Here is a 24,368-nt window from a genome sequence, read left to right on the forward strand (position 1 = left end):
TTTAGGTGAAATAGAGAAATCCAGGTTTATTCTCAAAACAAAACCTCAAAGCACGAAAGCATTTCTGATTTCTAGTTGTGAACTAATCATGAAGTAACAGTGTGGTTCTCTGGTTGTGATTTCTTTCCTTTTTCGTTTTCTTTAATTTTTGGAAGGGGCGTGCTTTTTTCCTAGTCAACTTTAGTTATCTAAAACTTTGGTCTTTTAAAAATATTTTTTTTTCTTTCTTCTTTTTTTTTTTTTCTCTCTCTCCCTGGGTAGAGTGCTGTGCTTGTCATAGCTCACAGCAACCTCAAACTCCTGGACTCAAGGGATCCTCCTGCCTGAGCCTCCCAACTAAGTGGGACTACAGGTGCCCGCCCCCAATGCCTAGCTATCTTAAAAATATTTTTTCAACACTGAAAGAATTAATTTAGTAAGAATTGGATAACCTCTTTCACTGGGGACCTTTCAGCCATCCTGTTATGCTGTTCAGCCATTTTATTTCCATGATATATGGTGAAGGTACATGGTTGTTGACCCATCCAAGGAACATAACTAGGTGTATTTGCCCAAACATTGTTCCATGTTTGGAACCCTAAATGAGATGACTTCCTAGCCCAGAGTTGTATGTTTGTAGGCGTTTGTTACTGTTGTTAATAGTAACATTGCCCTATGGAAATTCATACTAGGCTCCAGCTCTTGAGTGAGCAGCACATTTATTTTAAAGACTGAACTCTGCTCACAGCTTTCTGTACCGTCTGCTTAACTCTCCTAGATGGTCCACGTGACTCAAATCACACATGGTACTACAGATACTGAGACGGGGGAATTCAAGAAAGCCAGTTCAGATGGTTCCCTACCCGCTCAGTGCACACAGAGGGACGCCTTGAACAGTGTGATGCCTTGACCCAGAGACACAAGTGTGTATGCACAGAGCATTTGTTCTGTTTGGCTTTAATAGGGACATGGATGCTCAATTTTATGACACTAAGGTTTCTTTAGAGGGTTTAGTCTCAGCAGCCTGTCTGCTTAGCTCCTGTTCTCAAGCCATGATGTCATCATATCTAGTGTGACTGGGGAGATGGAAAGGGCTGGGACCAAGAAGCAGAAATTCCAGTCCACAAAAAAAAGCTGGTTTACCGTGTGCCAAAAAACATCTCTTAAAACATTTCTGGGCTTCAAGCGTTTGGACCTGCCAGCCTCCTACACTAATTTTGCCCTAGGAGTTTGTATTTTTGAGTTTGGCGTTTTGGTTGCCATCTAATATGTGGGCAGAATGGACTGATTATTTCTCCTGCTCGCCCCGGTGTCTGTGGACATGCTGCATAAGCGCCCCCTGCCTTGCGTATCATTTAGCACCATTAGTGATTTTTAGAAACTACTTACATTTTATTTTTGTTTTCCCATAGGGATTTAAGTCACAACAGATTATCTTTCATCAAGGCAAGTTCTATGAGCCATCTTCAGAGGCTTCGAGAAGTGTGAGTCTTAGTTATTGGCTACCTAAAGTTTGCATAAAATGTATTATTCCTCACTCTCTTTAACTGTAAAGAACATCTGGATTATAAGAAGTTATTTAAAACTTTTCACTTGGGAGGTATCTTTAAATAGATATTATAAAGTTTTCACCTCTGTGAATGAGAGGTAACCTAATGAGCCTTTTGTTTTTTTCTTTGGCATTTCTAGGAAACTGAATAACAATGAATTGGAGGCCATTCCGAATCTGGGACCCATCTCAGCAAATATTACGCTTCTCTCCTTGTAAGTGACTATTCATGGAATTCTGCATGTGTGTTTGCAGGGACTGTGGGTGGTAGTTCCATAGGGATAAGCATGAAGATCTTACAAGCAAAATTTGAATGTTTCCTTCAGGGTATAATAAAGATGGGCTTTATTTCTAAAATTGGTTAACTTGTTTCCTATCCTCTGTGTCTGTCACTCCTGAATTTCTGATTATCCTTTTAACAACACACTTGACACTTTGCTGTTGTTGCTGATCTGGTCTCCAAGATTGAAAGAAGCCACCTGCACCCCAGAGAGACACATGAACTTTGATGGATGTTCTGTAGACTGGGACTTTAATTCTGGCATTGCTCAATGGTTGGCATGGGATCTGTGGATTACATAGTACATAGTTCCTGGTGGAGAAAGACTGGAGTCTGTTTGTGGGGAGAAAGGAGAGCTGGCGATAAGCCAGTGGAGTATCCTCTTTAAGTGTGGTGTCTGTAGCGGGAAAATTGGGGTTCAAAAACATCAACTTCAAATATCAAGTTATATAGTTAAAATTCAATCAGTGATTGAAGTCAGAAATACTATTACAGAGTATTTTGCAAATATGATTTTTCAAATACACTTAAAATTGTGGTCAATTTTCTGTATTTTTAAGGCACAAGACATGTTTATATTCATGCCCTGAGATTTTGGAACAATTTTGACTTTCGGCATTTTAAAGATAGCGTTTACAATGCCAGTGGTTTCATGTCTAAAATGAAGTAATTTACCATCTTCATGTTGAATACTTTAAAAATATCTTTAAGCCACTGAAGGTAAAAAAAATATTTTCTGGCATTAAACAAGAAAAAAACGTCATCGTTAGTTGCTTCTGGGAAAGGTGTTGGGGGGCTTGAAATTATGGAGTCAATTTCAGGAAAGCTGTTCAATTAATGAAAGTGATCACTACCCAATTGCTTACATCTGGGGATTTGCAGAGGTTTGTTTTTATTAAGGGCCCAGGTCAGCTAAGTCAGGGGAGCAGCCACCCTGTCTGCTTTCCTCTGAGTAAGAACCAAGTGACATTTGATACTGCTGCAGTTTTTCCAAAGATCAGAAACAGGAACGAAGGAAAAAGCAGTTGGTATTTGACAAATAAACATTGAATTAAAAAAATATGTACTTTTACGCTAGCATTAATACCTGTTTTGTCTTTCCCAGTGGCTTGAAATGTTGAGGTCTAAATGGAGTGCTGGTTTGTTACCTTCAGCATCCTCAGCTATCCTTGTCTGATCAATGGGGCTTTTTCAAATCCCACTTTATTCTTGCCGCCCTTGCCCTGTGTATCGGCAGATTCTGTCAGCCTGTTTGAGAGAGGCTTGCGGGCCCTGGCGTTCTTCATGGCCGAGAAGGTGTGCCGTGCAGGTTCGTGACACGGATGGAACGGACAGAGAAACCCCTTCTTTGGCCTGGTAAAGAGCTGAAAGCTTAAGAACTTAAGAGGAAGTTAGAAAAGTCTATTAAAAGTAAATAACATCGGAACTGTGTGCTTTAAAGCTGTAATTTATCATTAGAAAGCCAGGCTGGCATCTGGAACATTAGAAACCTTCACAATTTGAACTCTTCTGCACCTTGATTTTGTTTGCGCTTCGCTTCAGAGCGTGCTGACTGTCACGTCAGCCTGAAGAATCTCACTTTCTTCTCTTTCATTTGTGGCAGTCACTGTGTCTGACCAGTGACTGTTTTGTTCATCTCATATAATAACAGCTTGGATTTGTTACTTAGATTACCTGGACTCTGTCAAGAGTAATTTGCGTGCTGGGCCTGCTCATTCTACATGAAGAGGGTGACGCTGCTTCCGTCCCTGTGTCGTCCTTGGAGGGATTCCCTCTCTGGGGGGTTTTTCTTCTGTCGCTGTTCTGTTTTTTCCCTCGGCCCCTCTTCGGCGATCGCGGTACACAATCATTCTTCATAAAGCACTATCAGTTTCTGGGTTGTGTAGGGTAAAACTTTTTCTTTTATGTAGAAGCATTTGAAAGTAATCAGAGCTGAAAATCAGTTCTAAATACATTTCCAAGATGTCAGGAAAAAAACCTGTGAAACCACATCACATGCCTCAGACAAGAAACTTGCTACAGCCCCTCAGTTGATCCCCGTGTCCTGCAGGGTAGTTTTCAGGACTGTCTGACTTTTATTAAGTTTGGGTTTTTTTTTTTTTTTTTCCTTTTTTGGCTCTTTTTTCTTTTTTACATTCTGTAGAGAAAAGCATTTCTCTGGGTTATTTGCAGATGTTAATTTGAAAACTTGTGTTCAAGAATAGAAAAAAATTAGTTGGAATCTTAGCCCTACGACTTACTATTGGAAGTCCGTCCTGCGCTGTAGGGGCCGCTCAGCCAGAGGGGCTGGGTGCAGAGAGGACGGTGTCTGCACAGCCTTCGTCCTCCTGTAGCTGTAGGAATCAGAAACGAATACTGGGTCACACAGCAACCCCCGTCCAGAGGTGGGTTTAGTTCGGGACCAGTTCTGATCGTGTCAGGGAAACCTGGTAAAGGGCCAGGGAGTTGGGAGAGAGGGGGATGCTCACTGGACATCCTCTTAAAAAAGCTCATCTGTAATCTTTGTAGGGATCACAGTGAACTAGCTCTGAAGTCCACTGGTGTGCTGGGGGAATGATACACGCGTGTGTGTGTGTGTGTGTGTGTCTCACAGTGTCCTAGCTGTGGCAGGATGGTATGGGATGGGGAACCTGCAGCCTTGGAGCCATGTGTGGCCTTCTGCATCCAAAGTTTTCAGAGTAAATCCTTTTTTGATAAAGTAATAAAGGGATTTGCTGTGTGCAGCTTGGATTCTGCTGAGAGGCAGCATTTGAGGATCTGAGGGCCCCATGATGTTGAGGTCCCCGGCTCCCTACCCCTCACCGTGCTGTCCTGGCTTCGCCGTGGCTGGACCGTGGTGGATTGTGGTGTGTCCTGCTCTCCAGCATTGGACAACTTTTGAAACCTGTGGCCTGGGTTTGGGAAGCTTGAGGTAGGCAACGTTACTGTCGAACAAAGGAGCCTTACTGGTTATTAAGCAAAGCCGGTTGTGTCTTATCCTTAATGCCCGTAGTTTACACGGTGTTCCCCGGCATGCAGGGACTCACCTGTGTCCTGGAGTTGAAAAGTCTGGGTTAGTGGCTGATGCCCTGAGAATACTTACTAAACAAGTCGCTTCCCTGACCCTGTCCCTAGAGATGCTGAACTAGCGGGTGTGGGTGGGGCCCTGCTGACGCTCATCAGAGACTGCGTAAATACTTCTGGAGGTGCTGATAGGTTCCGTGTCATAATCAAGTAAGCCTTTTCACTTTATTTCCTATCTCAAAGGCAGAGCACTTCTCCCACGTCCATCTTTTTCTTTATGGCCTGTCATTTTCCAGAGTTGACGTATCTTCATTCCAATGCGGTTACTATAAATACCCATTTCCTGTGCTTCAAGGGCCCCCAATCATGTGCTCTACTAGTAGAAGTAGAAGGCTGTCAAAGAGATTTAAAGCAGAGTGAGGAGATCAGATGTACTGGGTGGAACTGTCACCCTGGCTTTAGAGAATGCCTGGAGGGTCAGGAGGATGGGCTGGAGGGGCAGATCATTAGACCATGCTGCAGTCCAGGAGCCAGGAGGCCTCGTGCTACAGCACAGCTCCAGGCACGGCCATAGCACAGTGTGTAGAAGCAGAGCTCAAGTCAGACGGCCTGGGATTAACTGCGGATTCTACCCCCGGCCAGAGGCGTGACCTGGGCAAGTTGTTGCCTGTCTGTCTGTCTGTTTCTTCAGCTATGAAATGAGGTAATAGTGCCTGTCTCCCAGGGTGTTGTAAGGAGCTGGAGAGAGAATACAGGTGATGTGATCTGTGAGGATGATAATGAAGATTCACTCAGCTCAGATTTCTTGAACACCTACTATGTACCAGGTTCTCTTGGCCGTGCTGGGGACACAGCAGTGCAAAAGCAAACTACTTTTTCTGTGAAGCTTCCATTCTGGTGAGGGGAGAGAAAAAAAAATACGTCAAACACACTTTCAGAGAAAAGCCAACACCCATTTGTGAAAAATGCCCTGAAGGAAAGGAGGAGGGTGGGTTCAGAGAGCTGGGCAGCCGTCTCTGCTGTGCTCACGGGAAGCAGGGCTTACCAGATACTGCTGAGTGAGGGTGCTGTCCCAGGGCCAGGATTCAGAGGGAGCAAAACAGACAAAACCCCTGCCCTCACCCAGCTGGCCTTCTCATGGGAGGAGAAAGGCAGAAAATAAAGTAAGAGATTAGTGAGAGGAGGGTAGGTGCTGGGATACAGGTGTAGGGAGAGTGTAGCCCGGGCGGGGTTTGCGTTTCACTGGGGGTGCAGGAGGACCGTACTTGGTTCAGGCCTGCAGGGAAGGAGGCAGGAGAGCTGTGTGTGTCCAGGGCTGGGGTTATGCCCACTGGGCCTCCCCTGTCCTGCTCATGTCCACTGCACCTTCTAAATCCTCCACCTGTTACCCTGTAATGAAATGATCATGTCTTTTTCTCCTCTGATGTTTTGAGGCCACTGTGTGTGACACTTACTGCAGGCATGTTACATAGTCAATGCTTAATTAACGTATGAATCAAGGAATGTTCATGAAACAGCCGCCTGTACGTGGTATATAATTGCACAGGTGTGCTCCTGTTCGCTTCATCTAAACCAGTGGCTGAAGATTTACACTGGAGATGGCATGCCTGTGTTTCCCTTAACTAATACTCGGTTATACATGCTTGGTAAAATAATAACAACATAATAATGATAAATTTAACAACAGTAATAACTAAAAGGAATAAGAGAACAAGAGAAGTAATTTATGTAACACGAGGATTCATCTCCCCACTCCAGCTGGTGAGTACCTTCCCTGGAGTACCTGTGAGGTGGGAAATCAAAGCCCCCTTTCCCATTTGCCTAAGTTTGAATATCTCAGCTCACTGAGGGTGACTCGGGTGTTTGGAGATACAGTTTGTTCACAGCCTTTGCCCTTTACACTTGGAAGCTACTTCATCAGGTTGTGGGCTAAAAGTTCAGAAAACAAAACAAAGTACTAAATACTGTGACCACGCGTACACATGCATGCACAGACACGCCCACACACGCAGGCTCACACGTACACGCACACAGGTGATTCTTCCCACACTGAAGGAAACCTTCCATGTTGGGTTTCCCGAGATGGAGGAAGAATGTTTGTATAAAGTCTTTGCTGGTGTTTTGAGGGACCTCCAAGGACGTGTTGATGATATAAGCTTTCCCCCACCTGCTTGCCCTGGAACATGATGCTGGAGACGTGGCTCCGTCACCTCAGGCATCCTCCTGGTTGGAGGTGCTTCAGGGTTGCAGGAGAGTGTGAGCCATACTCACCCTCAGGGCTCAGATGACATTGGAAACTACAGAGGACAGTACCGGGTGGTGGGCGGCACTGGGGCAGCCACTGCAGTTACAGTAGAATTCTGAGAAGCCTGGTGATGTTCCTTTTATCTGGTTTTGAAACTCACACCAGTGCAGCACATGTGGCCCCGAGGGGCATTTTTCACATCTCATTTCAGGGTGGACTCATGTCTTGCTGAGCTCTCCATCCCTTGGCAGCCGGGAACAGTCTCAGGCACGTGGCTCAGACTGATTAGGGATGTGAGGGATGAGAGGGGCTCCAGGCCGGTGGAATGGGAGAGAGCCCTGAGCTGGGGTTGGGCACACGGGTTTTGGTCTTGTCTCACATGAATGACCTGTCTGACCTTAGGTAGACTTAATTAACTCTTCTTTGTGTATCTGTAAAAGCAGCGTAAGATGTCTGCCCATCTCCCCTGCGGTTCCGGTGGGGGATCAGATGGCACCGTGTACATGAAAGGGCTGTGCCGGGGTGAGCAGCAGCTGCTGGGATTGCATCGCAGAGGCCCAGGCAGGGGGCCAGAGTGGATTCCTGAGTGGGGAGGATCACAGGAGGAGGGCGGGATTTAGAAACACTATGCAGGCAGAGATGGATGAGGGAAGGAGAGAGCACTTTGCATTTAGGGTGAATTTTTGGGAAAACTTATATGCTCTTCAAGTAATTCCAAGAACATCAGTGGGTGCACAATTAGAATTAATAACTGAACGACAGCCTGGGGGCTCGTGGACCTCTCAGGGGAAGTTAGGTGTTGGAAGGGCTCACGCGGCCTGCTATGTGCGACGTGTGGGGACAGAGTTGAACAGCACTTGGCTTCTGGTCTCAGGGGACTCTGAGCGATGGAGACAGATGGCGAACGGTGCATGGGAGGCACTGCTGGGAGGGTGGGCACGGCTGGCTTGCGCCCCGCTTGGGTTTCAGGGCCTGTGGAGCGCAAGGTGGGGGAAGAAGGAAACCTGGGTGACTTGGCAGGTCTGTTCCAGAAGCTTCTTCCATGCTCAGGTGGTTTGTAGGTTTGGGGCAGCTGTTGAAGCCTTTTTTTTTTTTTAAAGCAGAGGAATGAAATAACTGTACTTCACATAAACACAGGAGTGTTTAAGAAGAATCTGCTGTTCTCCCTATTTCCAGAATAGTCACTAAACAATGTTCATTTTCAAACTCAAGTGCCATAGAAACATAAAGTTTTGACTTGCCAAATATCCATGGTTGCCTGGAGGTGTTCTGTGTCCTGAGCCCTACTGTGTATCCGGGCCACATCTCTGCTTTCACATCTCAGCCCCAACCTGGCCATGGGGCGCGGACATGTGGGTCGTGAGCAGGGTGGACTTGAACTGGTGGCCACTGATCTGCTCTGCTCTGTTATTTATATGCTGAACCCAGGACCATAGTAGTGGGAATTTCATTCATAAGAGTTTATTTAATTCATCATGTTCAACTTTAAAAACAAGATTGATATTTTAATAGGTTCACAGCTCAGAGGTAAAACTGCCTGTGGGGAAGGCCAGTTTTACATCCGTGTACACTTTGAAGTGGTGATGTATTTGGGTAACTTTGTTGCTGTACAGTCGTAAATAGTTGTTAGCTTTCATTTAAAACCAAAACCTTTATAAGTCAATGTTTGAAAAGAGGTCATTGGTTTGTCATATTAATTAAGTTGAGGAACAGCTTTGGCCAAAATTACAGCTTAGATTTCTGGAGGTGTTGGGGAGCTCTGTTTTGATTCAGGGGACACAAAGTATGTTCCGTCCATATGTTCTAAACTGTCTTGATATGGATAAATGGGGCGATGTCGTCTTTTCTCATATAAAGGACGTTGTATTAGACTGTGTCTTAGTCTGTTTTCTGTTTCTTATAACAAATTTTTGAATCTCAGAAAGCCTGGAACAAGGTCATTTGTTTACAAAGAAAAATATATTTCTTAAATAGTTATGGAAGCTGAGAAGTCCCAGGTTAAGGGGCTACGTCTGATGAGAGCTTTCTTGGTAGAGGGGATTCAGCATGAGGCCTGAGATGGAGCAGGGCTGAGCGGGGCTGAGCATGCTCACTCACATCTCCCTCCTTCTTAGCAAGCCGCTGGTCCTAGTCCCAGGATTAACTCGTTCATCCAAGCACCCCTTAAAGGCCCCAGCTGCAGTTTTGTTACATTGGGGATTACATTTCAACATGAGTTTTGGAGAGGATAGATATTTAGACCATAGTAGCAGGTTCCAACCCTCACCAGTACATTGAAGCTGGACGCCATGTTTAATGGGAGTAAAGCTGGTGAGGCTCAAGTCTTACAAAATAAACACATGAATACCTTCATGTGATAAGTTGTCTTTTTTATTAGATTTTGAAATGTTTATGTATGATTTGCACATAAAAAGGAGTTTCCACAGAACTATATTTGTGACAAACACTTTTATAGGTTTATTTTCCCATTTCATCATAAGCTGATCCTCAGAATACATCTGGGGAAGTTTTTCAATCCTCAGTTTAGAACAAATGCATTGGAAATGAAAATTGGCATTGTTTGCCTGATTCCCTGAACCCTTCAGTGGTTCCCCAGGGCTTTTAGGTCAAGAGCAGAATCCTCAAGGAGGATGGTCTGTGCCTTCTGTGCGCATGAGCAGTCTCTGGAATTGCCGCTCAGCTCCTGAATGTCCCAGCTTGTTCCCACCCCAGGTTCCTTTGCTTTCCCCCGTGCCTGGAATACGCCCCCCCCAACAGTTTCTGAATCACACGTGGTTCTCCTCCTGTGCACTTGTATATCTCCTCTCTCATAATACCTACTTTATTATCACACAGATACATTGTTCAGTTGTATGTTTGTTATTCTTTAATGTGTGTTTCCTCCACCAAAATGTCATTTCACAAAAACTCATCTGGTGTCTGTTCTTGTCCCCACTGTAACCCTGCCGTGCAGCACAGCGCCTGGTCCACGGCAGATACTCAGTACTTGCTTGCTGGGTGAATGAATGAATGTTGGCTTGGTCCAAATTAATATATATATATATAGTTATGATACCTCGTATGATAGATATTTAACTTTTTGTGCCTTCCTTTCGCATACACATAAAATAGTTTTCCTTTATAAAACTTGGTTTTTCCAAAGTAACATTTTAGATTTGGTAGAATAGTGAACATCAGGCCACTTTTTTCCAGTGGTGTTTCTTAAAGCCAGTGAAAGGCCCCCCGCTCCCTTGACCTGATCTTGCAGTATAACTCATGACTCAAAAACTCCTGCCGTGCCAATATTTATCTTGCAGCTACACCATTCTCTCCTTCCCTCCCTCCACTTCCTTCCAGGCGGTTCAGATTGCTGCTTTCAAGTCTCAGGTACAGCGTCTACCGAGAGGCTCCTCTGTGCCGAGTGAGACGTGTTCTGCCAGGACAGACAGCAGTGAAGTTCCAGCCAGCTGCTTTTCATGATGGGGATGACAAGACTCAGCCTGTGTCTGTCTTAGCCTGGTGCTTTTCCTGCTCCTGCTCCTTATTTCGGTTTCTCTGTTGTGCTCCACAGGCCAGAGGTGCAGGACTCTACTTTGGTGAAGAATGAAGCAGCTCTAACGAGCACCCCTCTTCTGTCTTTGGCTGAAAGTTGCTCAAGTACTAAATTTAAAACATGAAAGGAAAGGCAATTATAAATATAAACATCTCCTTTCTAGCACTTAAAATCACCTGCCTGGCTGTCTCCCTTACTCGCTAAATAGCTTTATCCAATAGATAGAGCAGTCTCTGGAGTGAGGTTGGAGACAGAATGGAATATGAAGGTAATGTTTATGTTGCAAGTGCCAGACAGCCTAGGGTGAATGTTGTCTGCATTCTTGGACGGTCAATTTTACTATGCATGAGAAATTTTAGCCACTTTCATAGGATAAAACCTATTATGGAATAGAAGAAAAATGAAAATTGTTTTAGAGAAAATTAGATGGCTTTTGAGTTTAGTCACTTGTTGCTGCGTGATCCCACACAAGGTAACTGGTGGTGGCCCTTTTTTTGTTAGTTTTGAGTGTTCATGTACAGTTCTGGTAACTTGGAAGAGACTTTCTTTTCCTCTGTAGAACAGTCCCTGGAAGGAAGGTTATCCCACCTCCATCCTCTGAAGCACCTCCAGGGACAAAAGCTCCTTCTTGGAGAAGAGCCTTTCCAGAGTGATGGGCTGTAATTGCCTGGACCTTTTGTTTTCTCAGTATGTTAAGCTGAGCTGGCCCCTCTGCACCTGCGGCCTGTTGTCCTGGTTCTGGGTGCTGGGGAGTCTGGCTTTGCTCCATCGTCTGCATGATAATAATACAAGCCTTCAATATAAAAGGTTTTCTTCCAGCCTTTCCTTCTCAGGGCTCACATTCTCATTCCCATTTCTGGTATGACGTGGACCATCCACCAGTGGGATCTGGTAGCACTTTCTTTGAGGAGGGAAATGTTCTTTGTGTGCTGTGCGCCGTGGAGCCACAATACACGTGAATATCAAACGTGTGAAATGTGGCTGGTGAGACTGGAGAATGGAATTTTTCTCGTTATTTGTTTTTAAATTTCAGATTAGTATGAGGGTACAAATGTCTAGGTTACATTGCTTTTGCTTCTAAGGTAAAGTTCAAGTTGTAGTGGAGCCCTTCCCCTGGGGGTGTGCTGAGCACCCTCACGTCACACACGTTAGCTGAGATCTCACCAATCGTCCTCCGGCCCGCTGTCCCTGCCCCCTCACTAGGATATACCTGGGCTTTTCTTTCGTTTGCGTATGTAGTTGTTTATATATTGGTTTCATATGAGTATTGAGGACACTGGACACTTGCTTTTCTGTTCTTGTGATACTTTACTAAGAAGAATATGTTTCAACTCCATCCGGATAAACACAAAAGATGTGAAGTCTCCATCTTTTCTTATTGCTGAGTAGTACTCCATGAATTTTTAATTTACTTTATATTTAGATGGCCATGCACAGATCAGGCGTACAGACTTGAAGGTCTCCCTCTCCACACCTGCCTGGTGCACACAACGTGATTTACGGTGCCCAGAACCACATGTTTGAGGTGTGGTCTGACTTCCACAGAGCAGGGTGGAGCTGCCTCTCTCGACCAGAATTCTAGACATTCATGAACTATATCAGTGGTTCTCAACCTGCGGGTCATGACCCACAGGAACTGTATTAAAGGGCCGCAGCATTAGGAAGGTTGAGAACCACTGAAGTATATGATTATGTTAACGTTTTATGCACCACATTGTATTAGTGCCTCTTATTGAATCTGTGGTCAGCTGAGATTCCTCAGTTCTTTGTCATTTTCATAAGAATTGCTTTCAAATAGGCCTTGTAAAAGTGGTTCATTAAAAATTCAAAGCACCGTTTTTATCCCAGCTTGACTTTTGTGTTGCGTCTAGACTATTGTTTTAGTACTTTGAGAGGTTTGGGGGTCACGATTCCTCTGATAGCTTAAACTTTATTAGTTCTGTGGCTTCTGCACTCGAGTTTACAATACAGGCCACAGGCAGGCTCAGGAGAGACCCCTGAAGGTCAGTGCCAGTCTGTGACAAAAGCCAAGGGGTATGAACTCACCCACCCTGTGAACATTGTCACCACTTGTTTTTATTTCCTAGTTCTTATTCTCCAGGGCAGGTTAAATACTTGGGTGGAATGAAGATATCCTGTGTCTCTGATGTTCTAGTCAGAGAACCATACCACAGCATAAGATTAATTTAACCAGATGTGTTCAAACAGAATTAGTCTTCTCTCTCTGATGACTATTGAGGTTTAGAACAAGAATGATCCACTCGTTTCTGTCATCGTAAGTGCAAATTTTTTATAGAAGCAAAATTTTTGTTGAAGTCTTATACAAATCACAAATCTAATTTGAATGGTATTTCAGTAAAAAATATTATGGTGATTTTTTTGAAGGAAGGTTTATTTTGGTTTTTGAAGAAAAACTGGTTTTACTCGCAGATTAAATTTCCATTGAAGACTTTCTATTAAGCTTGGTGGGCTGAGTACATTCGTTTTCTATCTGCTCCTTCTAAAATCCCCTTAAAATGAGAAGGGATAAAAACAGCACCTACCAACAAGAACAAAGAGAAAATAACACAGTCCAAATGAAAGGTGTCATAAAAATGTCGGCGGCAAGTGGGTAAGTTATAGCTGACTTAAAAGAGGGAGAAAACAGAGTTAATCCTGAAAACAAAGCAAGCTCTGTGTGTGTGTGTCCACTGCCCGTGTGTGTGTGTGTGTCGTGTGTCCACCTGCCTGTGTGCATCCACTTCCCATGTGTGTCCACTGCCCCTGTGTGTGTGTCCACCTGTCCATGTGTATCCACTGCCCCTGTGTGTGTGTCCACTGCCCCTGTGTGTGTGTCCACTGCCCCTGTGTGTGTGTCCACTGCCCGTGTGTGTGTCCACCTGCCTGTGTGTGTCCACTGCCCCTGTGTGTGTGTCCGTGTGTCCACCTGCCTGTGTGTGTCCACTGCCCCTGTGTGTGTGTCAGTGTGTCCACCTGCCTGTGTGTGTCCACTGCCCCTGTGTGTGTGTCAGTGTGTCCACCTGCCTGTGTGTGTCCACTGCCCCTGTGTGTGTGTCCGTGTGTCCACCTGCCTGTGTGTGTCCACTGCCCCTGTGTGTGTGTCCGTGTGTCCACCTGCCTGTGTGTGTCCACTGCCCCTGTGTGTGTGTCAGTGTGTCCACCTGCCTGTGTGTGTCCACCTGCCTGTGTGTGTCCACTGCCCCTGTGTGTGTGTCCACTGCCCCTGTGTGTGTGTCCACCTGCCTGTGTGTGTCCACTGCCCGTGTGTGTGTGTCCGTGTGTCCACCTGCCTGTGTGTGCTGCAGAATCTCAGAATGCTTCAGGGATTCCAGACCTTGTAACAGTGGGAGTGCAGAGTAGGGCTGAAAATGGGAGTAGGTAAAAGAAGTAATCATAATTGAACTTTAGGTTTCTCCTCCAAAGCTCAAAGCCCAGCCATGTCCCCCTCCCCCTCCACGCAGAAGAGTGGAAGTTTATTTTCCGAAGATCTCAGACAGAAAGTCTCTGGGATGCAGAGCCTGGGCCCAGCTGTGCAGGGAGAGGGGACTGAGGACAGCACCTTCTGAATTAGGGGAATTAGTCAACTCTGGATATTGGCAGCCCCTCCTCTCCATGTATCTCCCTTGTAGCCTTCCCAGATGGTAGCAGCTGACAGCCATGGAGAGGTAAGACCCACAGAAATAGCCCTTCCTGAAATAGGTCCCTTCTGGTCCCCTGTCCTGGGACTCAGCATCCACCCAGCCAACACGGCACGCAGCCCTCAGCGAGTAGTTTGTGCTGTTTACTAGATAAGATTGAATAGCCAGTGACCAGGCTTTGGAGACGTCTCTAACCAAGTCAGAATCTGGAACAGAAGAATGAAGACAATGAAAGATAATGGAAGGAGAAGGGGCCCTGGAGACACATCTGATATCCTTGGAGGGAATAGAGAAGGTGCCGTGCGCAGCAAACCAGAAAAGTGGTGGAAGAGTAGTTCAGAGGAGTATTCAGAGGCGGGTTAGAAATACGGCGGGTACTTTCAAAGGGCGTTAGAAGTCACGGGAGAAAGCCGAAGAACTTTCTCAGAAACAAGAAGGAAAGACGGGTGAAAATTGGAGAGGAAAAAATGAGGAAAGAGGAAAATCAACTAGTAAATCTAACGTTGCTCTGACTGGAATTCCACAAAGGGACATCTATGGGAATGGAAGGGAGGAAATTATCAAAGATAGGAAAGAATTTCCCAGAACTGAGGAGTTACACATTTCTAGGTTGGAAGGGCCTGCTGAGCGCCAAAGGCTTCAGGAAGGTACATGACTGTGGGATCCCACAATACTGAAGAGAAAGGAGCTCTGAGAGGTGGGAAACCCACAAAGCAGGCCTCCTGTGCTCCTAGCACCACCTGAGAACTTGCTAGAAAGTCAGCGTCCCAGGTGGCACCGGATCCCCAGAAACAAGCCCCGGAGGTGGGGGGCTCAGTGGTCTGGGCTTCAGGACCCCCCACCCTCAGTTCTGTTGTGTGCTGAAGTTTGTCTCCCAGACTTACATTTATGAGTATTGTGAGAACGTAAGCCAGTGTCATTAAATCCTGTTAATAATCTCTAATCCTGTTGATCCCGTTAACAATCTAAACCTCACATACACCCAAACTGTCCATCCGGAAAGACATTTCCAGACATGAGAAAAAACAATCACCTTTTATTCAAGGTTTCTTGCCACTAGAGGAAGACAGGCCCCTGGAAAAGGAGGAGGGTAAGCTGAGGAAGAGAAGGCGGTGCGGCTCTGCAGAGAGAGGGGAGGAGCCCCGGACGGAGACTGGGTTCACGTAAAGCAGGGTGTGACGCCTCTAGCAGTCACTAGGGTCATGGGCTGTGTTTGTCATCCACGTCTAGAATCACAACTCACTACAGCTGGGAAAGATCCTTTCATTCCATTTTTCTCCACTGAAAGTTGAGAAAATCAAGGTCTCTTCACATTAAGACACAGAACGAGAATTGAGTCAAAATCTCCTATCTGGGGACTGTAGTTTGAATTACTGTATCAAAGAGATCTTATTTTAGCAAGTTGATTGATGTAGAGTGTCACCAGTTTTCTGCTTACACTTTCTGGCTGTAACTGTGCTGGGCGCACTGTTTTTGGATGTACACATGCATCTGGAGCAGCAGCTCAGATCAATTCTATGGGCCAGTCTAAAGCTGGTCTAACATTTCTAGACCAAAGGCATGATAGTTTACGCCTATAATCCAGGAAGTCTGGGAGGCCAAGACGTGAGGATCCCTTGAGCTCAGGATTTCGAGAACAGCCTGAGCAAGAGTGAGATCCCATGTCTGCTAAAAAATAGAAAAGTTAGCTGGGCATTGTGATGGGTGCCTGTAGTCTCAGCTACTTGAGAGGCTGAGGCAGGAGGATCATTTGAGCCCAGGAATTTGAGGTTACTATGAGCTATGACTCCATGGCACTCTACCCAGGACGACAGAGTGAGACTCTGTCTCAAAAAAAAAAAAAAAAATGAATCAATAAAGTTTCTAGACTGATCAAGAACATTGTTCACTTCAGGGTCTTGAACCTATTCATTTAATCCAGAATTCTGAGGAACCAAAGATGAATCCATTGCAGGCTCTCTGCACTCTCCGGTAACCCCGGGCTCCTGGGCAGACTCAGCTCATGGAGTAACAGGGGCCCCGGGCTGACATGCGGAAATGACCGTGGAAGGCCTGTGCCTCAACAGGGAGGTAGAGAACATTTAGAAAGTTTTACTAAATCCAAGTAGAGTCCATTTTTATTGTATATAAATTATTATTTCAGATTAAAATAATATTTCAGTAAGTGTCTTCTCTATCATCTTTGGGATTTGCTTTTAAATTTCTGTTTACATAAAAGACTAGATTGAATTTACACTTGGAGATCAAAGAAGGGCTGTTTTGCCTGTGGTATGAATGGGCTTTTGACCCATATGTTTCTTTTTCCTTTCTTTTTTCTTTTCCCAAGAAGTTGTCTCACCCAGGCTAGACTATAGCTCCTAGGCCTGATCCTCCCGCTTCAGCCTCCGGAGTAGCTGGGACTATAGGCACGGCGTGGACCACCACACCCAGCCCATGTTTCTCTTTCTGTTTTTAACATATGTTATGACTGGCACGTGAGTAGGAACCTGATTATTCTAGCACCCCTGATTAAATATTATGGCCATCTTACCATGTTTATGATCCAAAAGATCATTCTGTTTTCTGTTGACCTGGCCTTTAGCTAGAAGAACTAGCTCTTTGCTCCATACACCGTGGCTCATTTGCTGGTTAATATCACTAATTCTTAATCAGGAATCTGTCTCCTTGCAAACATTTCCTCCAGTTGGCTTTATTCTTTGATGCCACAGTGCCAGCAGACCCGTCTGAACAAGTATTCTTTTAATGAAACTTCTTAAGTATCTTTTCAGGAAAGAGATGAACAGAGACAGTTTATTTTTATCTGTATGGAAGAGGTTCTTTGCTTGCCAAATCTTTCTGTTAGAAGAAGCCTGATACAATGGGAATGTTATTTATTCCAGCCAAGGTAGTTTTCAAGAAAACGTGTTTGGTTTTTTGGGGTTTTTTTGTTTTGTTTTTTTTTACAGGGAGGTAGGGATTATTGTTAGAAATAAAAGTGATCTTTAATGTGTTTGCGAAATGTAGTGTTTTCTTTAACAACTTGTAATTCCTTCATAAACAGTGCTAACCTGGTTGCTTGTGAGTTACATTTAGAAATGAGTATGTCCTTGGGGCCAGGCCTACTGTGCCCGTCAGTGCCTTTAACATGCTTGGTTGATGGCTGTTTGTATGGTCTGACCACAGATTCAGCGGTTTATTAGTTGCAATAACAGAACTGGATGTAAGGGTGTGTTAAAGCAATACATGCTAAGAAAAGGTGGCATCACAAGCACATAAAAAATGGTTTCACATTAAATTCCAGTGCACACATTCTCCGTAAAAGGATAATGTGGTGAGCAGACACCTTCTCTAAATCGCCCAGCTTGCTGGTCCTTACACAGCACAGTTGCAAGGCCTTAGGCTGTTATCTTAGTAGGAGACAGCGAAAACTATTGACCTATTTCTTATTCATCAAGAAGCTACCCTTTGATTGGTTCAGGAATTCCAGTGAAAAACCCTGATATTTTGGTTCTTCACTAACAAAGAATATTGCACTGTGTGGTTCTCCTTCCCAACTCTGGAAATAAACTATCACCATTTATATCCACTTAAGAGTACATGAAGATTCTTTTGAGACACTGAATGATTTCTAGAGATCACAGTCAAAGAGGAACCCGTCATTGTCAGACCGGGTGCTCCTGCCACCAAGCCCAGTTATATTTACTGCATTCATTTAATCCAGCCTTATCTTTAGGGCAGTTGCTCACATATCAGAACCGTTTTTAGGTGTGAGAATTCCACACTTACCTATCTCCCTAGTGACTACAGACACGTTGAAATGCCAGATTGGAGCTGCTCTGGTCTAGCATCTCACACCCGAGTGTGAGCGGGGGCCCAGCGTCACCCTGTGCCTTCGGAGGCCTCTCAGATTAGAAGCACAAGATGAAGTGGGAATAGAGCAGCACTGCCTGTGGTCCCTGGGGCCAGAGGCTGTAGTGCTGTATGTGTGTCCAGGGATGAGAAAATTCGCACAGCCTGTGCTCTGGAAACCAGAGGGAGACGTGCATGAAACGTGCAAACCACCCTGAGTGGTTTGACTCATCTGTTCTCCTTCCAGCTGCCTGGCTCCCAAGCTGCTGCCGCCTCCACTCCCCACCCCTGTGTTCTGTCCCGCAGCCATCGAGCCTTTCCTTCCTTTCCCCAAAGGGAAGAGCTACGCTTTGCTCTCGCCTGAGCTCTGCTTAGAATGGGGCAGCCTCTCTCTCTCTCTCTCTCCAGGGCGGGGTCCTCATCCCCTTGTCCCAGCTCCTTCCTTTACATCCCTCTCCGCCCTCTGGCAGTCTGTCCATTCCACATCTGCCCTTCCTCCTTTCTCTGGACACTTGTCACACTGGCCTGCTTTGCCTCTCTTAGACTTTTAAGCTCTGTGAGGACAAGGACCACATCCATCTTGTTCATACTTACATCTCCAGCTCGCTGAGTAACTACCACCAGGCGAAAATGGTTAAGTCCTGTTTGCCTCTGTGTTTTAAAAGTATTTGGCACAGTTGGCTGGAAAATGAAATTGGCAACAGAATGAGACCATTATTGTTGGGCCTTAGAAGCCAAGGCTGAAATACCTGGGACTCCTGTTTTTCCTGTGGCTTCTTGGAAGCCTGTGGGGACCATCTGTGTTCCTGACCAACCAAGCCCCCAGGTCTGTGTGTGCACAAGGGACTAATTATATTTCACCTCAGCAGAGATTTGACCATGGAACTTCCTGTACTAGCAACAAACACAGAAGACCAAAATATCCCTCGTCTCTGAGACAGATTTGCAGGAGGCTGAAACACCTTCCAGCCCTCAGCCCCGGCCTGTGTGTTTGAACAATGGAAAGGAGGCATTTTCACATTAGCAGAGTCGCAGAGAAAGGTGTTCACAGTTTTGTATTTGTGCAAGTACTGCACGTTTCCTGTCAAAAATACTAACTGCAGTGCTTTTAAGGTGTTGATCAGTTTTGACATTTATCCATAGTTGGAAAAAAAAAAAAAAACTGGAGTTGAATTGAATCTTTGTCTTCTAGAGGCATATATTTGCAACCCACTTCACGAAATGTTTATCCTGAGGATTTTATACTGCTAAAATACATTTTTTAATCCAGTTTTTTAAGGTAGTTGACTCTTTTTTAAAAAAACCTTCTTTCATGATGCCAAGCAAGGGGCTTTTTGTTTGTTTGTTTTAAACTGGTGCGTATCAGGTGGTTATTTGCCAGTTAGTCCAAGAGCTAATATGAAATTGGTGTTTGGATTTAATTCCATTCCATTAGGACAGATTTACATGTTTGTGATACAGGGACTATTATTCTGGCAGTTGTGAGGGATTTTGTGCGAGGGAGCCATGCTGACAAAGAGGACACTGTACACGCCGTGTCTGTAACTGAGCACTTTCACACTGCAATTTAGGAGGTGAGCAGCTCAGGAAATTGCTGGCTTTGGCTGGAGCATACTTTTACTGCAAGGAAAATTTTATTCGTCATTCAAGTAATTGGCGGTTTTAATACCTTATAAACAAATGAATATAATTACCTTCTAAGCAAACGAATATATAAACCAAAGATTGTATGGTCTGTTATCTAACTGGTAGCCTTATTTGACCAACGCGATGGACACCTGTGGACCTCCCTCTCCATCCCCCCCCCAAAAAAAACCTAATTTTCTCCATTTATTGCAAAAGAATAAATAAATAAATAAATGGCTGAGTGGTCTTTGTTAATATAAGCGTAGCTGTGCTAACTCAGACAGCCTGAGGACTGAAGCCAGCTGCTAATTCTGAAGGGAGATAGTGGCTGACCCGGGGCTGGGGTGGTGGAGACAGGGGCAGTTGGGCTTGTCACAGTTCTTCCAGTGTTTGTGGGAGGACGTCCTGGTAATGCAAACATTTGGGCAATGCATTTAAGGAAAATTTTTGTCTCCCAAAGTATGGCTTTATATAGCCCACACACCCTGACCCTAAGGCCTGTGACATGTCTCTTGAACTGAATCTGTCTCCGGGACCTAGAAATTGACTAATTGTCTCGCTTGCTTTACTCTGTACCTCACAGCTAGATCAAGGGCTTTGTACACTGGTGAATCCAGATGTGGGAAAGGGTCAAAATCAGAGGTCATGGCTGACTTGACTCTAAACACAAGTCTGTAAGGCTCTGGGGGACTCTGAGGGGCTTGATATTCGTGACTGCTGATCCCTTCTTAAGAACTTGCTTACTATCACAAGTTCTGCTCTTAATATGTGCAGATGTCTGTGCTTGTTACCTTGTACAGTATTATTTAAAAAAATGGGGTTAGCCTCCTTCCATGACTTAGATTTTAAAGGAAAAAGAAAAGACGGTTTTTCCACTGTCCTTAAAAATAACACAGGGTAGGGGGTTGATATGTTGAGAAGTTTTCTTTTGTAGTTGTTTAAATGTAGAATGTCCAGCCCAGCCCATGGCTTTCTCCTCCTTATGTTCTCTAACAGAGTTCTCCTAACTCTGCTGGATGTTGCTGAGCATGTGGGGACCCCGGGAGACCCCCTTACCTGTGTAGGGAGATTGGGAAGGGCCCTGTTCTAGGGCATTCTTAGCGTTGGTGGTGGTGATGGCTCAGTGAGCCAGGGTAGATCCCTACATCAGTTTCAAACCAGAAATTCAGTATTTCTGCAAGGTGGGAAGTAGCACACCTTTCTGGAGGCACATTTCCATGCAAGAATTGCCAAAACATGTTTGATACTCTGTGTTCTATGAAATAAGCCTTAAGGGATTGCTTTGGGACCAATCCAGACTTACTCAGGGAGGGAGGGAGCGAGCTTAGGAATGCTTGGAGTTCTTGTTTTAGGGGAAAAGCCTTGGTTTCTCAATTTAAAAATTATACTATTTGTACCAGAGAAATTTTGTTATTATTAAACGGCATAACATTTGGAAAGTGCTGAGCACAGGGCTTGGTACCTACTAGGCGTTCACCATTGTTGGATTTCATGCACTGTGCAAGATCCCAGGTCAGAGACATAGTCTGACTTCTGTGACACTGACAGCTGGCGCGTAAGTGAGTATCAGCGTGCAGCGTGGGACGCTGTGAGGACACACGGGACGCACTCTTCACTTACAAACCTTCTGAGATAGTGAGAGACCGGCAAGCCGAAATGCGAAAGAGCTTAGTAAATATAGGTCCTGAGATATAGGTCCTGCTTTCTGAGTTTTCTCATTAAGTGGATATTTAAGTGCACACTATATATAGAAACACCAGTGTGTGACGAGTGCAAAACGCCGAGTTCTCAGATCATTTCATTGCTTCTTGGGTTGTGAAGACAAGACCTTCCTGTGATTGGTAGGTAGCCTTTCTACGGTAACGTGTTATTTCCCCTGCCAAAGAATGGTCCTAAAAGCCCCAACGACCAGATCTGTTATGACAATTAAAATCTCTTGCATGTGTCCGATTCCTGTTCCTAATGAAGTCTTCTAACACTGAATTGCCCCTTGGAAACTGTTGTATTGACGACTTTTTAGGAACTTTGACTTGTTAGATCCTTTTTTTCATATTCCTTTTCTTTATTGTTATTTTGCATTTGGTGCCCAGTGTAACGCTCATCACCCGCGCTTGCCATGGTGGTAGAAGTGTTCTGTATGTCGGCTGTTGTGTGCATGTGGCTGTTGATTACTTGAAATGTGGCTACTGTGACAAAGGAACTAAATTGTAACATTTAAATTGAGTTAATTTAAATTTAAAGAGCCTCAAGTGGCCAGTGGTTTCCATATTGGACATTATGGTCTGGTGTTTAAGCCTGCTAATGTCAAAGGATGTTTTGATCTAATTATACCCAGGAATTATTCTGTGATTTATGTAATATTTGAGAATATGAAATGCCCTTGGATGGACAACTATGGCAGTGCATTGAAACTTGCAGTCACTTAAAAGGATCTCAGGCGGCGCCTGTGGCTCAAAGGGGTAAGGTGCCAGCCCCATATGCTGAGGTGGCGGGTTCAAATCCAGCCCTGGCCAAAAACTGCAAAAAAGGGGGATCTCTTCAGTGTGGCTCTAGATAACACCCAAATCTGAGTTTCAAGTTCATTGGCACCTCTATAGTATGTGTACTTTTCAAGAGAAGAATTAGAAATAGAATAGGAATCAAAAAGAAGGAATAAAGTTAACTCAGCAGGGCCTGGTGTGCTGCCTTGGTGCTAGGCATGTTATATAACATTTAATAAAATGAAAAGGAATAATTATTGGGAAAAAATAGCATACAGAAAAAATAAGTTACCTTCAAGTGCATTTGTAGACACACCACTGCTACAGAGTATCCTGTATTTAGATAGCAATGCTTTTCACGTATTCTGATGCTGTGATTGACGACGTAAAGGGGCCGTGTTATGTCTGTTTAAATTTTAAAAGTACGGTTTAAAGATCAATTTCCCATATTTTCAAGGAACAAGTTTGGAATAGAAAATATTCTTCTTCATTCACATTGTTGTACTGTTTACCCTGTCACCTGTGATTTCCTTTGATTCTAGGGCTGGAAACAGGATTGTTGAAATACCACCTGACCATCTGAAAGAGTTTCAATCCCTTGAAACTTTGGACTTGAGCAACAATAATATTTCAGAGCTTAAAACGGCATTCCCTCCGCTACGACTCAAACATCTGTAAGCAAAGTTTTCTTTAACAAAAGTGTTCACCTGTAATGAAAATATTGTTATGATGGAAAAAAAATTACAATATAACAAACTCTGCCTGTTTTACTGGATCAAAAATGTAACTTCATGAACTGAAATTTGTGATAAGCCCCACAATCACAATCTTCATTTAATTCTTACACTTTTGTAATTCAAAAATGTAGGCATTCTGTTAGAAAAGCTATAGGGTGTAAGAAGTGCTGCTGCTTTTTAAAAAAAACCACAATGACACCTTTGCTGTGTTTTAGTAATAATTTCATAAAAGTTCAAGGTGTTCCAAACATCTCTATACATCAGAAAGATAACATAACAATAGCCTTGGAACACATTTGCCGTGAGTGGGAGAGAGGAATTCATACACGTATAGAAAGAGACGGCCAGCATGTAGAGAGTGTTTCGTAAAATTTTATAATGAACATTTTGTAAGTAAGGTACATTTAGGTACAATTTCCCATTTCCCCAGTATATGGTAACCCTTGGGACACGCTGTAGGTAGATATCCATGATTTATAACCTTTAAATAGTCCAGTCTAGTCTTTCCTCAGAAATATGTGTGAATCTTAATCACCATTTGCCCACAAGGACCTAAACAGTAATTATTTTAAGTGTCCGTTGACGGTTAGGGTCTTTGTAGATTCCTTATGCTGCAGAGATCGCATGCCCTTCATCTTCCACAGCAGTCAGAGAGAGAAGCTCATCTTCAAACTTCCAACAGGTATATCAACAGTAACCGAGTCACATCAGTGGAGCCTGGGTATTTCGACAGTTTGGCCAACACGCTGCTGGTCTTGAAGCTGAACAAGAACCGACTCTCGGCTATCCCACCCAAGATGTTTAAATTGCCCCAGCTGCAACACCTGTGAGTAAATGCCTCCTACGTATCATTTCCTTACCTCCTCCACACCTTGGCTTTCTGTTACTTAAAACCCAAAACGCAGCACAAGGAGTTTAGAAACAAGAGTTGGCCACCTTTCCCGGGAGAGCTAGAGTTGTAGAATCTCTAATTGGAAAGGGCCTTACATGTTACCTTGTGCCAGCTGCTGCCTGATGAGACCCTTAGGGTGTTCCTGGCAGGAGAGACCAGGGCGATCCCTCAACGACCTCCAAATCCCGGGGTGCTCAACAGCTGTGGTTTATGAGTACGGACCGGCAACTCCAAGAGGCGCTGATAGCTTAAGTGGCTGTGAAGAAGTGTCTCGTTAGTACTGGTGAAATGATCTGTGAACTGGCTTCTGCAGTCGGGGTCTCAGCCTCGGCTGTTCATTACAAACACTTGGGGAGCTTTAAAACACTCCCAGTGCCAGGCCACACCCTACACCAATTACATTAGAAACTCGGGGGGTAAGATCCAGGCTTCAGTAATTTTTAAAACTCCTAAGGTGGTTTCAGTGTGTAACCAAGTCTGAAAACTACTGCCTTAAAGAGTGCATGAAATCTGAAAAGGATCACGGAAGACAAAGCCGGTTTTGTAAGCAGTTTGGACAGGACCTCGTGCCATAGTGTA

The 24,368-nt window shown here is 44.5% G+C and overlaps 1 protein-coding gene across 1 annotated transcript in view; it reads left to right on the forward strand.

Annotated features, from left to right (window-relative positions):
* The window catches only part of LRIG3 (leucine rich repeats and immunoglobulin like domains 3), a 46,599-nt gene that overhangs the window by 4,761 nt on the left and 17,470 nt on the right, over window positions 1-24,368 (forward strand). Inside the window, exons 2-5 of the mRNA XM_053556881.1 lie at window positions 1,392-1,463; window positions 1,669-1,743; window positions 22,703-22,834; window positions 23,580-23,723. Of these exons, the coding sequence (XP_053412856.1) occupies window positions 1,392-1,463; window positions 1,669-1,743; window positions 22,703-22,834; window positions 23,580-23,723 (423 nt within the window). The remainder of the gene's footprint in view (window positions 1-1,391; window positions 1,464-1,668; window positions 1,744-22,702; window positions 22,835-23,579; window positions 23,724-24,368) is intronic.

Source organism: Nycticebus coucang, chromosome 12 (genome assembly GCF_027406575.1).
Source record: "Nycticebus coucang isolate mNycCou1 chromosome 12, mNycCou1.pri, whole genome shotgun sequence".
NCBI classification, from domain to species: Eukaryota; Metazoa; Chordata; class Mammalia; order Primates; family Lorisidae; genus Nycticebus; species Nycticebus coucang.